Consider the following 17,959-nt stretch of genomic DNA (forward strand, 5'->3'; position numbering starts at 1 on the left):
TTTGATGAGGTGCATGGAAGTGGACTAGAAAGCTGAGGTAGGGTGCCAAAAAAAAAAAAAATATATATATATATATATATATACACACACACACACACACACACACACACACACATACACAGAGGTGGAAGAGGAAATGAAGATTTAGAAAATAGCCAATTATCACCTTACAAAGGTTCAAAGGTCTTTGGGCTCTGGATGGGGTAGGTGATTTAATCACTGGAGCACAGTAAGAAGAGAACAGGAAGAGGGCTTTTTAAGGCCTGACCCAGAAGATGGCATCATAGGTACCTCTTTGGATATCTGGAAACCATAAAGCAGGTTGTGCCAAAAGCTCATTGGTTATTCTTAGCTTCTGGCTACCAGGGCTGGCTGAGTTGGAAGAGGGCAGCTGGGGACACTTATTTTCCCCCATATGGCATTGCTGTAATGGGAGGAACCACTGGCCTGTAGATTTTATTTTAAGGTTCTTCTGGGTTAGAGGGCTGGAGGAAAGGAAAGGTCAGTTCATTCCTGGACCAAAGGGGTTCTCTGTGGTGAGAAACCAGAGATCAAGTTGCAAACATTCGGTGGATCATAGTGAAAGCAAGGTAATACTAGAAAAATATCTACTACTGCTTCACTGACTATGCTAAAGCCTTTGACTATGTGGATCACAACAAACTGCAGACAATTCTTAAAGAAATGGGAATACCAGACTATCTTACCTGTCTCCTGAGAAACCTGTATGCAAGTCAAGAAGCAACAGTTAGAACTAGACATGGAACTACAGACTGGTTCAAAATTGGGAAAATAATATGACAAGACTGTATATAGTCACCATGCTTATTTAACTTATATCCAGAGTACATCATTGAAAATGCCAGTCTGGATGAATCACAAACTGGAATCAAGATTGCTGGGAGAAATATCAACAACCTAAGATATGTAGATCATGCCACTCTAATGGCAGGAAGTGAAGAGGAACTAAAGAGCCTCTTGATGAAGGTGAAAGAGGAGAGTGAAAAAGCTGGCTTACAACTCAACATTCAAAAAACTAAGATCATGGCATCTGTTCCCATCACTTCATGGCAAGTAGAAGGGGAAAAGGTAGAAGCAGTGTGACAGACTATTTTCTTGGGCCCCAAAATCACTGCAGATGGTGACTGCAGCCATGAAATTAAAAGATGATGTTCCTTGGAAGGAAAGCTATGACAAACCTAGACAGTGTATTAAAAGCAGAGATATCACTTTGCCAACAAAGGTCTGTTTAGTCAAAGCTATGATTTTTCCAGTAGTCACGTACAGATGTGAGAGTTGGACCATAAAGAAGGCTGAGCGCCAAAGAATTGCTGCTTTTGAATTGTGGTGCGGGAGAAGACTCTTGAGAGTCCCTTGGGTTGAAAGGAGATAACACCAATCAATCTTAAAGGAAATCAACCCTGAATATTCATTGGAAGGGCTGAAGCTGAAACTCTAATACTTTGGCCACCTGATGTGAAGACCTGACTCATTGGAAAAGATCTGGATGCTGGTAAAGACTGAAGGCAAAGAAGAAGGGGGCAGCAGAAGATGAGATGGTTAGATAGCATTCAATGGGCATGAATTTGCACAAACTCCAGGAGAAAATGAAAGGCAAGAGAGTCTGACGTGCTTCAGTCCATGGTGTCACAAGGAGTCATACACGGCTCCTGCAACTGAACAACAACATTCACAATGCCATGAGGGACCTCAAATAGAGACACAGAAAAGATTATCAGTACTAGGAAAAGAGAATATTGGAAAGGTACTTCTTTTTATTTCTTGCCCATTGTGAGCCAGACATTTCACATCCATTAGTTCTTATTTTAGTTGTCATAACAAACCATTGAAGGAAGTTTTATTTTATTAACAGCTGAGGAAACTGTTAATCAGACAATGATGTAGGAAATAATACAACAGAGGTTTCAGTTAAGAAAAGTATACTTCTAAAATTTGAGCTCTTGGCTAAATTTATGAAGGGTAAATAGAGCTGGTGGGCAAGGCAAGTATTAATTAAACTTCAGGATGGGGAACACATGTATACCTGTGGTGGATTCATTTTGATATTTGGCAAAACTAATACAATTATGTAAAGTTTAGAAAGAAAATAAAATTTAAAAAAAAAAAAGAAGAAGGAACTGACTGGGCCAAGGTCACATGCCAGAAAATGGTGGAGTTGCTCTTCTTCATCACTTACCACCAGGAGGCAGTATAAAAGCTGGGAGTTACACAGTCATACTTTGAATTCTGTTGCCAACATGCACTATTTAATATTGTTGGATGAATCACTATTTTGTTGAGCCTAATTTCCCCCATCCATTAAAAAATATTTTAAAGGTGAAATCAAGTTATCATAACTTGATTTAACCATTAAAATGTGGGCTCAATGAGAAAGAATTAGGGAAATATCTAGTATAGTCCTGGCACATAGGAGCTTCTCAACAAAAGGTGACTGGCAGTAGCTTTTGGTGGTGGCAAAGGGACCAAGGGAGCTTCAGCCTTCAGATCTAGAGTGTTTCTGTTCACTCCTTATGTTGCCCAGAGTGAAGAAGGACCCTGACATGAGGGTCTGAGATAAGCTAAAAGCAGGTCAGAAGCACTGCCAAATTACCAGGATTGTGTCTTGATCAGGAAAAGTGATGGCCTTCCCCCCTTCCCTCCTAGCAATTGGCCTTTCAGCCAGGCAAAGCCACTTTAGACTTAATAGGTTGGCTAGGCCTCTACTGCCTCATGTAAAGGTCAAATGAAATAACTCTCACCATTACTTCCATTACCGTTATCGCCATGAACCAGGTTGGTGTCTATGTGAGTTCTGGGCCCATAAGCACTTACTCATTGAAAACCAGGTCAGGGGCAAAGTAGAGCATCCTGGAGTTGACATTGGTGAAGGACCGCCAGCCCATGGCAAACACCATAAGCCCCATCCAGGAGTACTGAATGACTGCCATCTGGTCGTCCACGTGCAAGTTGCGAAAGCCTGGAGATAGGACACAGGCAATGGTCAGACTGAGCACTGATGGTCTAAGTGAAATCTGGGACTCTGCTGGACTGAGAATTTCTGGTACTCAGGCTGCCCCTGAGAAGACTCAGGGACCATCAATGATGGGGAGTAAGAGGAGAACAAAGTATATGGTGGAGATAATTATTTGTGCTCCCTAATTCATCAAGCTGCTCAAAAGAGATGGTAACGGAGGCAAAAAGTGCACTGCCCATTGAAAGAGGATAATAATCTAACACTGACTGCTTACAATGAATTAACTTTTTTATAAGTATATTACTTATATTAATTCACTTAATACTCAACAACAATCCAATAAAGTGTATAATATCGTGCCCAGTCTATGAATCAGTAGAAGTGAGTCGCAGAAAAGTTAAGAATTTTTCCAAGATCGTAAGGCTACTACCTGGCAGATCAAGTTCCAAAGCCGGTCTTATTCCAAAGCCCATGCTCCTGATCTTCAGAAAGGCTCACTGCCTTTCTGAAGATGGAGTGTAATAATCATTTTTCTCACATGAACAGCATTTTTCATTTTACAAAGCTCTTTTCTAGCTATAATCTTGTTTGTACCCTCTAACAACCCTGGAAAAGGGATACTATTACATATCAGCATATGGTGAAATGCCTTTGACATCCATGTCTTCTTCACCTTCAGGCTACATCTCTTTTCTCCAATCCTTTCCTGCCTCCCACTTCCTCTCCATTATTTTCTATTCAACAAGTACCTGGCACTTCTAGTTTCCTACGCTACTGCCATTCCTGCCAACTGCCATTATGTACACACAAACAGGCTCTTTATGACCTACCTTCTTAGACTAACTTCTTATCATTTATCTTCTCATAATTTAGGTTCTAGCTCTTCTGCTGCTGCTGCTGCTGCTAAGTCGCTTCAGTCGTGTCTGACTCTGTGCGACCCCATAGATGGCAGCCCATCAGGCTCCCCCATCCCTGGGATTCTCAAGGCAAGAACACTGGAGTGGGTTGCCATTTCCTTCTCCAATGCATGAAAGTGAAGAGTGAAAGTGAAGTCACTCAGTCGTGTCCGACTCTTAGTGACCCCATGGACTGCAGCCTACCAGGCTCCTCCGTCCATGGGATTTTCCAGGCAAGAGTACTGGAGTGGGGTGCCATTGCCTTCTCCGCTAGCTATTCTGAAAAACCCACAATTTGCTGAACACATATAACATATTTCATGCCTCTAAATCTCTGCTATCTCTGCACAGGCAGTTGTCTTTCCCTAGAATGTATTCTTCCCTTCCCAGACTTTCCATCTGATAAATGCCTGCTCATCTTTCAAGTATTCACTGGAAAGCTACCTTCTCTGTGAAGCCTCTTCCAACACATCCAAGCAGAAGACCTATTGATTCTTTTTTTACCATCTTAATGAATCTTAAGTAGTTCCATCTAATTATAGCACTCATTACACTGGACTGGAATTTATTTATGCACGTATCCGTCTACTCCACAAGACTTAGAGCTTCTCGAAGACAGGGACCATCCCCTTTTTTCATTTTTTCCTCCCTAGTATATAATATAGCTCAGGTATTTGAGTAGGAGTTTGAGAAATATTAATTAAATGGATTAAGGATTCTCATTTTTTTCATTTTATAAAATGAGAATTAGATGATCTTCAAACTGCCTCCCTTAAACTCAGAGAACAGAGGTTCCCAAATTCTGCATCCACAAATAGTACATAGGTAGAACAGATATGGCTCTGCTCCCCCAGAGGTTTCCAAATAGTTGGATACTTAGAGTATCACCTCAGAGCTTATCCCTTAACAGTGCCCCATTTATCTTCTCCCTAGCAGATCCAGAATTATCTAAAATTTTGTTTTGCTGTACCTCATTAGGAATGGTTATATGAATTTAGATAATGCTTCTAACTTTCCTGATGATGACCTCATTTAGCTCTCACAATTACCCTGGAGTATAGGCAATATGACACTTATTTTGCCAATGAGGAAACTGAGGGCCAGAGAAGTCACAGCTGAAAACTACCAAGGTCACAAGGTTTTATTAGCCATAGGGTCAGGTCTGAAATCTAAGCTATTTAGATACATTGTTCTGTTTGGTTGGTCCTTGCCACACACACACTCTATTTCCCTTTTTTGTTTGCTTTAGGTCCCAAGTCTACCAGACATCAGGGATGCCAGAGTTCCTCACATCACCACCCTTGACTGCAATCTTACCTCCCAGGCATGTGCCTCCCACCTTCACTGGTAATGATATGCTAACAGACTAGTTGCAGCTTCAGACACCAGAGTATTTCCTGCCTGAAGCCCTTCTGTAGAACAGAATGTCTTTGATGGACTCTTTCCAGTAGGAGACAAAAAGCAAGGGTCAAGTACATAACATCCAAGAATCTCTTTGGGAGGGGTCCAGGAGTTTGAACCTTGAACCTCTGGGGTGGGTGACAGTGGGAATCAATGAAACCCTTGGATGGTGATGGTGTGAATATGAGGGTTCATGGAGGTATGAGGATTAAACTGTACTAGTAAGGAAGTCATCAATACTAATGATTTTTTCCCTCACTGAGATGTCAGAGAACTAACATAGGAGAAAAAGGGGATAGCTTAGTTTGGCTTAATACTAGTTAATGATCCTTAGTGAGAGCTGCTTAGAACTCAGACCTAATTACTATGTACACATCAGCAACATACCGGGCTAAGTTTCCTATAGGGCTAATCTCATTATAATACCTAACTCTGTTCTCCAATATCCAGCCTTTGAAAAGGCCTGCTCAGATAGTATGGCTGTCAAGGCATGATTTGAGGAAACACTAACTTCAGCCTACAGGTTTCCTTCAACATACATTCACTCAACTCCTATTTGGCAGTGCATCAGGCTGTTTTGGGAAAACAGAGAGAAGTCATTTTCAAGTTTTGAAACACACCAAACAGGTTAGGGAGCAGAGACAGTTTCTTGGAGACTCTGTTTTCTCAGCAGAATCCAATCAACATCACTTCTTAGCAATCTTGAGCAGAAACCTCTGGAAGAACATGTCTAAAGAAAGGTCAATTAGGAAACCTTTGCTGCTTTAGTGCACCTGACAGCCAAGGTTTTCAAAGAAGACAATTCATCTTTGGGACCTATGAATGAACTTCTAGGCAAAGTTAGCAGCAGTTTAAAATGATTTTAGTGGTTTAGTTCCCAAGCTTTGTAATAATGACCCACTATTTACAGAGACTATTCTATGTTCCAGCTATTGTACTCTTTATACATAATTTCTATGTTGATAACAATCTGCAAGGTAGCAACTGCTCTACCATCTCTTCAAACAAGGAAACAGAAGCATGTGCAGACACGGGATTTGCTCAAAGTCACGCTAGTGTATAGCTAAGATGCCAAGCCAGATACATCTGATTATAAATATACTGTGTACATACAATCTACTCACACTCTCTCAATAGTTATCATTTATTAATGTGCTGGTGCAAAACAAGGCAATTTACATGTACTATCACTATCAATGAATACTTCACAACAACATTTATGTGAGTAGGTACCAGCACTGTTGCTGCTGCTGCTAAGTCGCATCAGTCGTGTTTGACTCTGTGCGACCCTATAGACGGAAGCCCACCAGGCTCCTCTGTCCCTGGGATTCTCCAGGCAAGAACACTGGAGCGGGTTGCCATTTCCTTCTCCAATGCATGAAAGTGAAAAATGAAAGTGAAGTCGCCCAGTCATGTCTGAGTCTTAGCAACCCCATGGACTGTAGCCTACTAGGCTCCTCCATCCATGGGATTTCCCAGGCAAGAGTACTGGAGTGGGGTGCCATTGCCTTCTCCAAGGTACCAGCACAGTGCCTCTCAAAGGACAAGAGCTCAATCTGTTCAATGAGCAAATAACTTGAATTAGTAGGTGATTATTGATAACACAAATAACAGTTCTAATGAATATGGTACTTGGCTTTCTTTTGAGGCTATTCTTTTAAATGACTCAGGATGAGAGATTATTTCCTTGGACAAGCTGGATGGTAAACAGATATTAACTTGCAGACTTATTAATGTAAGGAAACAGTTTCTCATCCTGGAGGTTGGGCTGAGGAAATCCAGTGACTCCAAGTTGCACAAATTCTATCATAATGATTTGCACTAGGTTATTGCTAAGACTGGAAATCCAAGGATGTGAGCTCAAGCTATGGTTGTATTTGTTAAGTCACCAAATTGAACCAGTTAATTTACTACTCTGAATCTTGTCATATGAAATGGGAGTAAAAGCCCCTATGGTTCATAGAACTGCTATAAGGATTAAGTGGAATCATATGCAAGAAAAAGTCTGTAGCCTATAACATGGTAGGGTTAGGTGTCTGGCAACTGCTTGGAAAGATTAAACTGAATCTCTGTTCAGTTCAGCACAGTTCAGTTGCTCAGTCATGTCTGACTCTTTGCAACCCCATGGACTGCAGCACGCCAGGCCTCTGTGTCCATCACCAACTCTCAGAGTTTACTCAAACTCATGTGCATTGAGTCGGTGATACCATCCAACCATCTCATCCTCTGTCGTCCCCTTCTCTTCCCACCTTCAATCTTTCCCAGCATCAGCGTCTTTTCAAATAAGTCAGTTCTTCGCAACAGGTGGCCAAAGTATTGTCTAACAGAACTTCTGTTAGACATATAACATCAAGACACTCAGCTGAATAACTGATAAGAATTAAAGCAACTTTTAATTTTGTTACTATTATTATTATTTTTGTATTTTTCTTCCCTGTGTGAACTCTGTTTTTGGCACAGACAGTATCCTTGGGCCTTCTTCCCAGGAATTTTATTGGCTAGTCAACCTCAGATTTGCAAGCTAAGAAGGTGTTGCTGCTGCTGGTGCTAAGTCACTTCAGTCGTGTCCGACTATGCAACCCCAGAGATGGCAGACCACTAGGCTCCTCTGTCCCTGGGATTCTCCAGGCAAGAATGCTGGAGTGGGTTGCCATTTCCTTCTCCAATGCATGAAAGTGAAAAGTGAAAGTGAAGTCACTTAGTCGTGCCCAACTCTTAGCGACCCCATAAATCTGGTGGTTGTATCTGGGCCTTGTGAATTGGAAAGACAAAAAAGGAGCTTGACAGTCAACATGCAATGTCTTCCACGTTATGACTCAACTGGCTTTGGATAACTTTGTCCCTCATTGTAAAACCCAAGGCTAGAGATCTACAAGGGTGCTACACAGACTATGGGGTAGAATTTGATGAAGAGGGAATTTGGAGTTAGGAGGAGACCTGGGCTCAAGTTCTGGCCCTGCTATCTTCTGAATGTTCAACTGCAGGGCAAACATCAACTCTCAGAGCTTCATTCTTTATCTATAAAATAGGGAAAAGAACCCCTACTTTAAAGAATTCTTATGAGGATCAAATCAGGTAATATAGATGAAACTGCTCTGTTCAATATAAATTCCCAACTGTTTGGCAGTTATTATTATTTTTTAATTAAATTTTTATTTATTTTAATTAGAGGCTAATTACTTTACAATATTGTATTGGTTTTGCTATACACCTGGTCGGGAAACTAAGATCCTGAATTTGGCAGTTATTATTAAATGGCGGGTTAATCTTTGATTCTACAAGAAGAGGTTTGGTTGTTCATGATTCAGAAGAATCTTTCAATCATGGAAATTTATGATTAAGAGAATCCTTAAAGAGTTTATGCTTCACTTGTTTCCACATTGTGTTCCCTAGGGCCCTAAGATTCTGCAAGAGTGATCTGAGGCTTCTCTAGGCGTAGTGAGGGAGAGGCACTGGCTCTAAATCAACCAGCTCCACTTGGATGTGTACCATGTTTTTGAGAAATAAAGAGTTTGGCTGCTAAAGGAACATTTGTGAATCATTGGATGTGATGTGAGGCATATGGGATAGAGGATCTCTGAGGCTTCTTTAAACTCTAATATTTGAATAATTATTTCTTTTCAAACAACAGATGGCCAAGGGAGGAAGTGAGTTCCTCATCACTGGAGGTAAACTTGCAGAAGTTAGACAAACACTTCATATTTCTTTCACTATCACTTAATATACCCTTCCACTATGATGATCCTATTTTATTAAGGATTAATAAAATCCTTATTTTATTATTTTTTTCTTTTTTGGTCACACCCTGCAGACTGTGGGATCTTAGTTCCTCAACCAGGGATTGAACCCATGCCCTCAGTGAAAGCACAGAGTCTTAACCACTGGACTTTCAGGGAATTCCTTAGGATAGTTTTAAGAGCACTTATCAGAGAATTCCCTTGAAGTAAAACTGGAAAACTACTAATGCAGTCCAAACCACTTTTCACACATTATACATATGGAAAAACAGACCAGGAAAGGGAAGGGGTCACATAATGAATTACCAGCAGAGCTAAGGCTAGAACCCAAGTATTCTGACTTCCAACCCCATGTTCCTTCTACCATACCATATTATAAGAGTTCCCATGGTATGGGTCCTAACTAATAGTTAAAACAGATTATCAGTTAGGTTCAAGATTATCTTTGGCGTGAACTTGTGTACGCACATGTAGAAAAGCATCTTAAGGCACATAAGGATATGTCTGTGTGATCCATGATTATGAGGAAATTTGCTGATTAAATCTGTGGGTTGAACATGATTGTTGTGTGCTGATGTGAGGCATATGGGATACTCAGTAATGCTGTTCTTCTTGATTTTTGAGTTTCCTTATTTTTAACATGGGGATTTTTACCATTCTCTCCCCTCACAAGGTTATGGTGAGGATTGCATGAGTTAACAGATGGGAAAGGAACAGATGTGGTGCATGGCCCAAAAGAACATTCAGTAAATATGATATCCCATATCCCATGCCCCCACTTACCAGGCAAGGCCTTGGCCCACTTGACCACGTGTACAAGCTGTCTTTCACCCAGTTCATTGAGGCTAGAGAGTAAAGCTGCGAAGGAGTCAGGCTGGTTGTTGTCATGTCCAGCACACACCACCCCTGGCTCAATAGCTTCCAGGACATTCAGAAAGATGGGCTGACACTCATAGCCTTCAATATGTGACACTGTCAGCTTCTGGGCTGGCTCCTCAGTGGGGCTGGTGGCACTGGAAGCCTCCCCTTCCTCTTGTAGCTTCAGATTCCCAAGTTTCTTCAGTTTCCGGGCTATTGGGAAAGAAGGGAAAGTTGGATTTATTATCAGTGGCAAAAAACACACAGCACAGCTACCCTGTTAGAAAAGCTGCTTGAGCTAAGAAAACAAGTATGATCATTTTTCCTGCTCACAGACTCTAAACACCTTAAGGACAAGTGTACATTTTAACCACTGGTTGAATGAATGGTTCATCATTCTAAATTCCTATTAAACTCAAACCTTCATTTCTTGCTTTCTCCTTTATCCTCTTGTCAGACATACCTAGTATATCTTTGGATTGGGCTCTGCCTAAATACGGTCTCCAATATTCATACTTTGAATCTTTAATTAAATCATTACTAATATATTCATGGTTCACTCATTCATTCAACAGATATCCATTGTTAAGGCTTACTTCTGAGTGACAAAAAGAACACAGGCCATAACCAGTTTGGGAGAGGAAAAATAAATGCCCACTAAAAAATCTAGCAGTTAAAAAATGTCAAACTGGTGAATGTTATAACAGGGGTATTAACAAAAGAGGAAGGTAACAATCTTTCTGCATAGGTGGGGTCAGGAAGTGATTATGGTGACATTTGACCTGGACCTTGAAGAATAGCAAGGACTTCACCAGGCAGAGAGGGATGGAAAGGGCATAAACAAAAGCACTGAGGGTTTAAGGGAAAAAGAGACCAGCGTGGCTGGAGTGTATATTTTATGTGTGGGGAGAATGGCTATTTATGAGGTTGAAAATAATGATGGCATCTGACTTTGAAGGAACATGTATAACATATTAAGAAATTTGGGCTTTATCACACACCTGATAGGCAAATATGGAACGTTTTAAATCAAGAGAATGATGTACTTGTGTCTATGTCCAGCATGTCTAGCAGATTGCTAGGAAAGGAGACCAGAAAGGCAGATCTATTGAAGAAGGACTAGACTTGTTCTATCATCCCACTTTGGGGGTAAATAAATGGGAATTTTCTGGTGTTGCAGCATTTCTCATTTCAACTGTAACAGCCCAAGTTATTGTTAGATATTTACACTCATAGTCGAACATACATTGCAACACATATATTGATTTTCTTCTTTAGTAAAGGAGAGAGGGGGAAGCTGAAGTCTGAAATCCCCAGCTGTATTAAAGAAATAACAGAATGTCCCTGCCTTTATAATCTGCCTGTAAAATGGGAACCGTGCTAGGAAGCATCCATTAAAAAGGATGATATCAATAGAAATAATGTTATTTTAAAAAGCAACAATAATCTAAAATTCAAATCTTAAGAACCTTCCCCCTCCATGCTCTCATACACATAATTTAGAGGTCCTTGAGCATCCTGATGTTTACTTTGTGCTATTTTCCTTAGCATTTATATTGGCAGAAATATAAATAATTGAAAAGGTCATAACTCTGATGTCTAGCATAGACAGTTGCACTGGGGCAGACCATAAACCACTTTATCTCTAATCCCTTTAAATAATAATAATAAATTTTAAAAGGTATATAACAAAGAGAGAAGCTGATTGCTCAATTTTAATGGATGAATACAACAAAACCTGTTGCTGATCTGTTTCTGGCTCATGCAAAAAAAAAAAAAAAGATACTTAGCTGGAACTGGCTTTCAGCTTTAATTAAAAAAATAAGTCTTGCAATGAAAACTTCAATCATAGTGCAACTCAGTAAATCAATGAAAGAATGAATCACATGTTTGGATTGACAACCAGGATAGAGGAGGAGAAAATAGAGGGGTTGGTGCTACAAGAGGAGCACAGTGAAGAATTCAGGGTAAAATAACAAGGGAGCCTGGAAAATTAACACAGAGTTCAAGATGACCTTGTCCAACAATCATTTCTGCAAGGCTTGGGCACAGTCAGTAATAAGGAGATATGCACACCCACTGTCAACTCCCACCTCCCATCAAGGGCACAAGCTGGAAGGTATGGGCAGACTAAGCTCATCTTGCCCCAGAGCTAGAGGCCTGGCCCCCACAATATCTTGTCATTTGGTGAAACCATTGTTGACACAGGTTCATGTAGGCAGCTCTACAGACTGGTAGTGCTTACTGGATCTGCTCCTCTAGTACAGTTTCTAGAGGTAGACAATCTCTTCCCCATCACTGGCATTTTCTGACTGTGGGCTTAGAAGTTGCCAAGCCATGTAGTTCCCCTTTCAGCCTGGGAGAGGACAGAAATATAATTAGGCCTATGCCTGAGTGAACTAAGAGATATAAGGATAAGTACTTTTTCTCAGCCTTCTATTTACCTTACTTCATGATTGTATTATACCATTAAACTCCACAAAGACTTTAGGAGGTGAGGAATATTTCTTATCTCTGTTTTGCAAGTGAGTAAACTGAAGCAACACAACTGTCAAGAAACAGAATCTAAAAATCTTAATGTAGTCTGACTGTAAAGCCAATGTTCTTTCTACTATATAATACTGCCTACCCCAAGGAGCCTTAAACTCTACTTCTGGCCTAATAGAGTTGAGGCATGGGACTAGGGTTATATCCTCCCTGCCTTCCTCCCTCACCCTTGACCCTAAACTTCAGTAACTATAATAGCATCAAATCCAGAAAGGAAAAGGTAGAAAGCTATGAGATTCCTCTGGCCGGGTGCCTAAAGCAGAAATACGTCTGGGGAACTGTAGTGACTGGAACTATAGTGGCTTAGTGATTCGTAAAATAACAAAATAGGAAAGGTCCTTAGAACTCATCACATCCAGGGGGTTCACAGAATGTGAACCTTCAGTGTCTACACATATAATACAGTTTGTATGTGTGTTTCTCTCTCTCTGGGTATGTGTTTATAGGAGAATGGTGGGAACTCTGGTGAACTAAAGTGAATGCTTGACCACCTTCCGGCCCCTACAATACATGTACACATATACATACATATACACATACTGTTAGAAGGCATTCATATAATATTTACAAATTTTCCTAAAACTCTTCTGTATCCCAAAGTTAAATTCAAGCCATAGCCTTTATTATGGGACTTCTGTTGCTAATCCAACAGTTCACGTCAAGGATGGGGAGGCTGAGGCCAGAGTGAGTGAGGTCACCAAGTGGCAGAGCAGAGGCTCTTATTCCTAATCCAGAGTTCCCTGTGCCATATTAGCTCTCTTTTTGACTAAGTCATTTCTACTATATCTCAGTACCTGCCTCTCTGAGCTCCTTTTAGATTTGCACTGTCCAACACAGCAGCCACTAGACACATGTGGCTACTTAAATGAATTAAAATAAAATTAAATTAAAAAAATAATTCCTTAGTCTCACGTAGTAAGTTCAGTCATTCAGTCAGTTCAGTCACTCAGTCTGGTCTAACTCTTTGCAACCCCATGAACTGCAGCACACCAGGCTTCCCTGTCCATCACCAACTTCCGGAGTTTGCCCAAACTCATGTCCATTGAGTAGGTGATGCCATCCAACCATCTCTTCCTCTGTGGTCCCCTTCTCCTCCACCGTTCAATCTTTCCCAGTATCAGGGTCTTTTCAAATGAGACACTTCTTCCCACCAGGTGGCCAAAGTATTGGAGTTTCAGCTTCAGCATCAGTCCTTCCAATGAATATTTAGGACTGATTTCCTTTAGAAGGGACTGTTTGGATCTCCTTGCAGTGCAAGGGACTCTCAAGAGTCTTCTCAAACACCACAATCCAAAAGTATCAATTATTTGGCACTCAGCTTTCTTTAAGATCCAACTCTCACATCTATACATGACCACTGGAAAAACCATACGTTTGACTAGATGGACCTTTCTTGGCAAAGTAATGTCTCTGCTTTTTAATATGCTGTCTAGGTTGGTCATAACTTTTCTTCCAAGGAGCAAGCGTCTTTTAATTTCATGGCTGCAATCACCATCTGCAGTGATTTTGGAGCCCCTGCCTCCCAAAAAATAAAGTCTGTCACTGTTTCCACTGTTTCCCCATCTATTTGCCATGAAGTGATGGGACCAGATGCCATGATCTTTGTTTTCTGAACGTTGAGTTTTAAACCAACTTTTTCATTCTCTTCCTTCACTTTCATCAAAAGGCTCTTTAGTTCTTCTTCACTTTCTGTCATAAGGGTGGTGTCATCTGCATATCTAAAATTATTGATATTTCTCCTAGCAATCTTGATTCCAGCTTGTGCTTCATCCAGCCCAGTGTTTCTCATGATGTACTCTGCATATAAGTTAAATAAGCAGGGTGACAATATACAGCCTTGACATACTCCTTTCCCTATTTGGAACAAGTCTGTTGTTCCATGTCCAGCTCTAACTGTTGCTTCCTGATCTTCATACAGATTTCTCAAGAGGTAGGTCAGGTGGTCTAGTATTCCCATCTCTTGAAGAATTTTCCACAGTTTTTTGTTATCCACACAGTCAAAGGCTTTGGCGTAGTCAATAAAGCAGAAGCAGATATTTTTCTGGAACTTTCTTGCTTTTTTGATGATGCAACAGATGTTGGCAATTTGATCTCTGGTTCCTCCGCCTTTTCTAAATCCAGCTTGAACATCTGGAAGTTCATGGTTCACATGCTGTTGAAGCCTGGCTTGGAGAATTTTGAGCACTACTTTATTAGTGTTTGAGATGAGTGCAATTGTGTGGTAGTTTGAGCATTCTTTGGCATTGCTTTTTGGGGATTGGAATGAAAACTGATTTTTCCCAGTCCTGTGGCCACTGCTGAGTTTTCCAAATTTGTTGGCATATTGAGTGCAGCACTTTCACAGCATTATTTTTTAGGATTTGAAATAGCTCAACTGGAATTCCACCATCTCCAGTAGCTTTGTTCATAGTGATGCTTCCTAAGGCTCACTTGACTTAGCATTCCAGGATGTCTGGCTCTAGGTGAGTGATCACACCATCGTGATTATCTGGGTCTTGAAGATCTTTTTTGTAGAGTTCTTCTGTGTATTCTTGCTACCTCTTCTTAATATCTTCTGTTTCTGTTAGGTCCATACGATTTCTGTCCTTTACTGAGCCCATTTTTGCATGAAATTTTCCCTTGGTATCTCTAATTTTCTTGAAGAGATCACTAGTCTTTTCCATTCTATTGCTTTCCTCTATTTCTTTGGGTTGATCACTGAGGAAGGCTTTCTTATCTCTCCTTGCTATTCTTTGGAACTCTGTGTTCAAATGGGTATATCTTTCTTTTTCTCCTTTGTCTTTTGCTTCTCTTCTTTTCACAGCTATTTGTAAGGTCTTCTCAGACAACCATTTTGCCTTTTTGCATTTCTTTTTCTTGGAGATGGTCTTGATCCCTGCCTCCCATACAATGTCACGAACCTCCATCCATCAATCTTCAGGCACTCTATCAGATTTAGTCCCTTAAATTTATTTGTCACTTCCACTGTATAAGTGTAAGCAATTTTATTAAGGTTATACCTGAATGGTCTAGTGGTTTTCCCTACTTTCTTCAGTTTAAGTCTGAATTTGGCAATAAAGAGTTCATGATCTGAGCCACATTCAGCTCCTGGTCTTGTTTTTGCTAACTATATAGAGCTTCTCCATCTTTGGCTGAAAAGAAGATAATCAATCTGATTTTGGTATTGACCATCTAGTGATGTTCATGTGTAGAGTCTTCTCTTGTGTTGTTGAAAGAAGATGTTTGCTATGACCAGTGTGTTCTCTTGGCAAAACTCTACTACCTTTTGCCCTGCTTCATTCTGTACTCCAAGGCCAAATTTTCCTGTTACTCCAGGTATTTCATGACTTCCTACTTTTGCATTCCAGTCCCCTATGATGAAAAACACATATTTTTTGGATATTAGTTCTAGAAGGTCTTGTAGGTCTTGATAGAACTGTTCAACTTCAGCATTACTGGTCAGGGCATAGACTTATATTACTGTGATATTGAATGGTTTGTCTCAGAAAAGAACAGAGATCATTCTGTCATTTTTGAGATTGCATTCAAGTACTGTATTTCAGACTCTTTTGTTGACTATGATGGCTACTCCATTTCTTCTAAGGGATTCCTGCCCACAGAAGTAGATATAATGGCCATCTGAGTTAAATTCACCCATTCCAGTCCATTTTAGTTCGCTGATTCCTAAAATGTTGATGTTCACTCTTGCCATCTCCTGTTTGACCACTTCCAATTTGCCTTGATTCATGGACCTAACATTCCAGGTTACTATGCAATATTGCTCTTTACTGCATCAGATTTTACTTCTATCACCAGTCATATCCACAACTGGACATTGTTTTTGCTTTGTCTCATCTCCTCATTCTTTCTGGAGTTATTTCTCCACTGATCTCCAGTAGCATATTGGGCACCTATCAACCTGGAGAGTTCCTCTTTCAGTGTCCTATCTTTTTACCTTTTCATACTGTTCATGGAGTTCTCAAGGTAAGAATACTGAAGTAGTTTGCCATTCCCTTCTCCAGTGGACCATGTTTTGTCAGAACTCTCCACCATGACCCGTCTTCTTGGGTGGCCCTACACGCCATGGCTCATAGTTTCATTGAGTTAGACAAAGCTGTGGTTCATGTGATCAGATTGGTTAGTTTTCTGTGATTGTGGTTTTCATTATGTCTGCCCTCTGATGGAAAAGGATCAGAGGCTTATGGAAGCTTCCTGATGGGAGACTAGCCACAGTGTAAGTGCTCAAAAGTCACATGTTGCTTGTGGCCTGCTATACTGGACAGCACAGATACAGAACATAGCTTTCATCTTACAAAGTTCTATGGAATAGTGCTGTGAATCTAGACTGTACTCTGGGGCAGCCGTCTCATTTGTCATGCCCTACTCATGTTATTGATAAAAAAAATCACATGAACAGTGTATAGATGAATCCATGGTTTTTCTAAAAGGTGGAGGGACACATAGGACAGTTGATGCTGATGCAATTAGCAAGGTATACACTCTGTCACCTTGACTCTCCCACCAGTGATTCAGATCTCAGTGGGATGATGACTCGTGGACTTAAGCAAACTCATTACAAGCAAGTTCAATATGTGTAGAGACTCGGGGCGGGGGGGGGGGAATGCATCAATATAAAATAATTCCCCTTCTCTGCATAGTGCTAATGAAAACTTGGCTGGTATTCTCATATCTTCCTCCTTTAGACCTATAGGGCATCTGCTTGAGGAAGAGAAGCTGCATTCCCACTTGCCTCCAGGACCTGTATAATATGCTGTCCCTGCGGCCACAGTGGCCCAAGCTGCACCAGGTGTTCTGGCCTCTCTGCCTAAAGAGAGTGACTGTACTGAACATAATTGAAATCAGATTCCATTCATTCTGCCTGGGGATCCTCTGTTCTCTGTCTGCAGCAGAGGCCAGCATGTTGCTAGACGACTTGGAATGCTGGACAATGAGGATTGCTAGTCTCAGCTGTTACTCAATGCCCAAGGCCTTGTTTTCATCCATGAAGGCTGCCCCCACACCCCTTGTGTCTCCTGCACCTGAGCCCCAGAGCCAGATCTAACTCTTGCATGCCAGGTACAGGCTCGACAGGCCCCTGTGTTATGGCAGAGACCCATTGGTTTGCTCAGATTGAGTAGTGAAGCCTGGTTAAAAGGGACAGTAAAGGTGGATAGTTCTAACAGCGTGTGAGCTGCTTTTCATCTCTTCCCTGTCTTTCAATCATAGATCAAAACAGTGACAAGAAAGGGACATTGGCAAGGCATGTCCTTGTCTGTACCTGATATTTAGGGGACTGGAGTCCTTTAAATGATGCCTGGATCCTGCTGCCTTGAACCTATTGGGAATTCACTTTTCAGCCTAGTGGCATTAGACCCCTATGAGGGCTGTCTCTACAACAACAGAGAATGATTTTTCCAACCAGGTACATTCCTCAGGAGAAGTAGATGTGATTAATCTGTAGCTTCTACAGCCACTGTGACCATTAGGCACTATTATAGCCTCATTCCTTGGTACCTCAAGATAGAGGTTTTCTCATCTATGGACAGAGAACAGGCAAGGTGAGGTGA

At 41.0% G+C, this 17,959-nt stretch overlaps 1 protein-coding gene across 1 annotated transcript in view; it reads right to left on the bottom strand.

Moving 5' to 3' along the window:
* Positions 1-17,959, bottom strand: part of AR (androgen receptor) — a 210,459-nt gene that overhangs the window by 4,717 nt on the left and 187,783 nt on the right. Inside the window, exons 4-5 of the mRNA NM_001244127.1 lie at positions 9,792-10,079; positions 2,833-2,977 (exon numbers count right to left, since the gene is read on the bottom strand). Coding sequence (NP_001231056.1) covers positions 2,833-2,977; positions 9,792-10,079 — 433 coding nt within the window. The remainder of the gene's footprint in view (positions 1-2,832; positions 2,978-9,791; positions 10,080-17,959) is intronic.

This window comes from Bos taurus, chromosome X, assembly GCF_002263795.3.
Source record: "Bos taurus isolate L1 Dominette 01449 registration number 42190680 breed Hereford chromosome X, ARS-UCD2.0, whole genome shotgun sequence".
Taxonomy (NCBI): Eukaryota; Metazoa; Chordata; class Mammalia; order Artiodactyla; family Bovidae; genus Bos; species Bos taurus.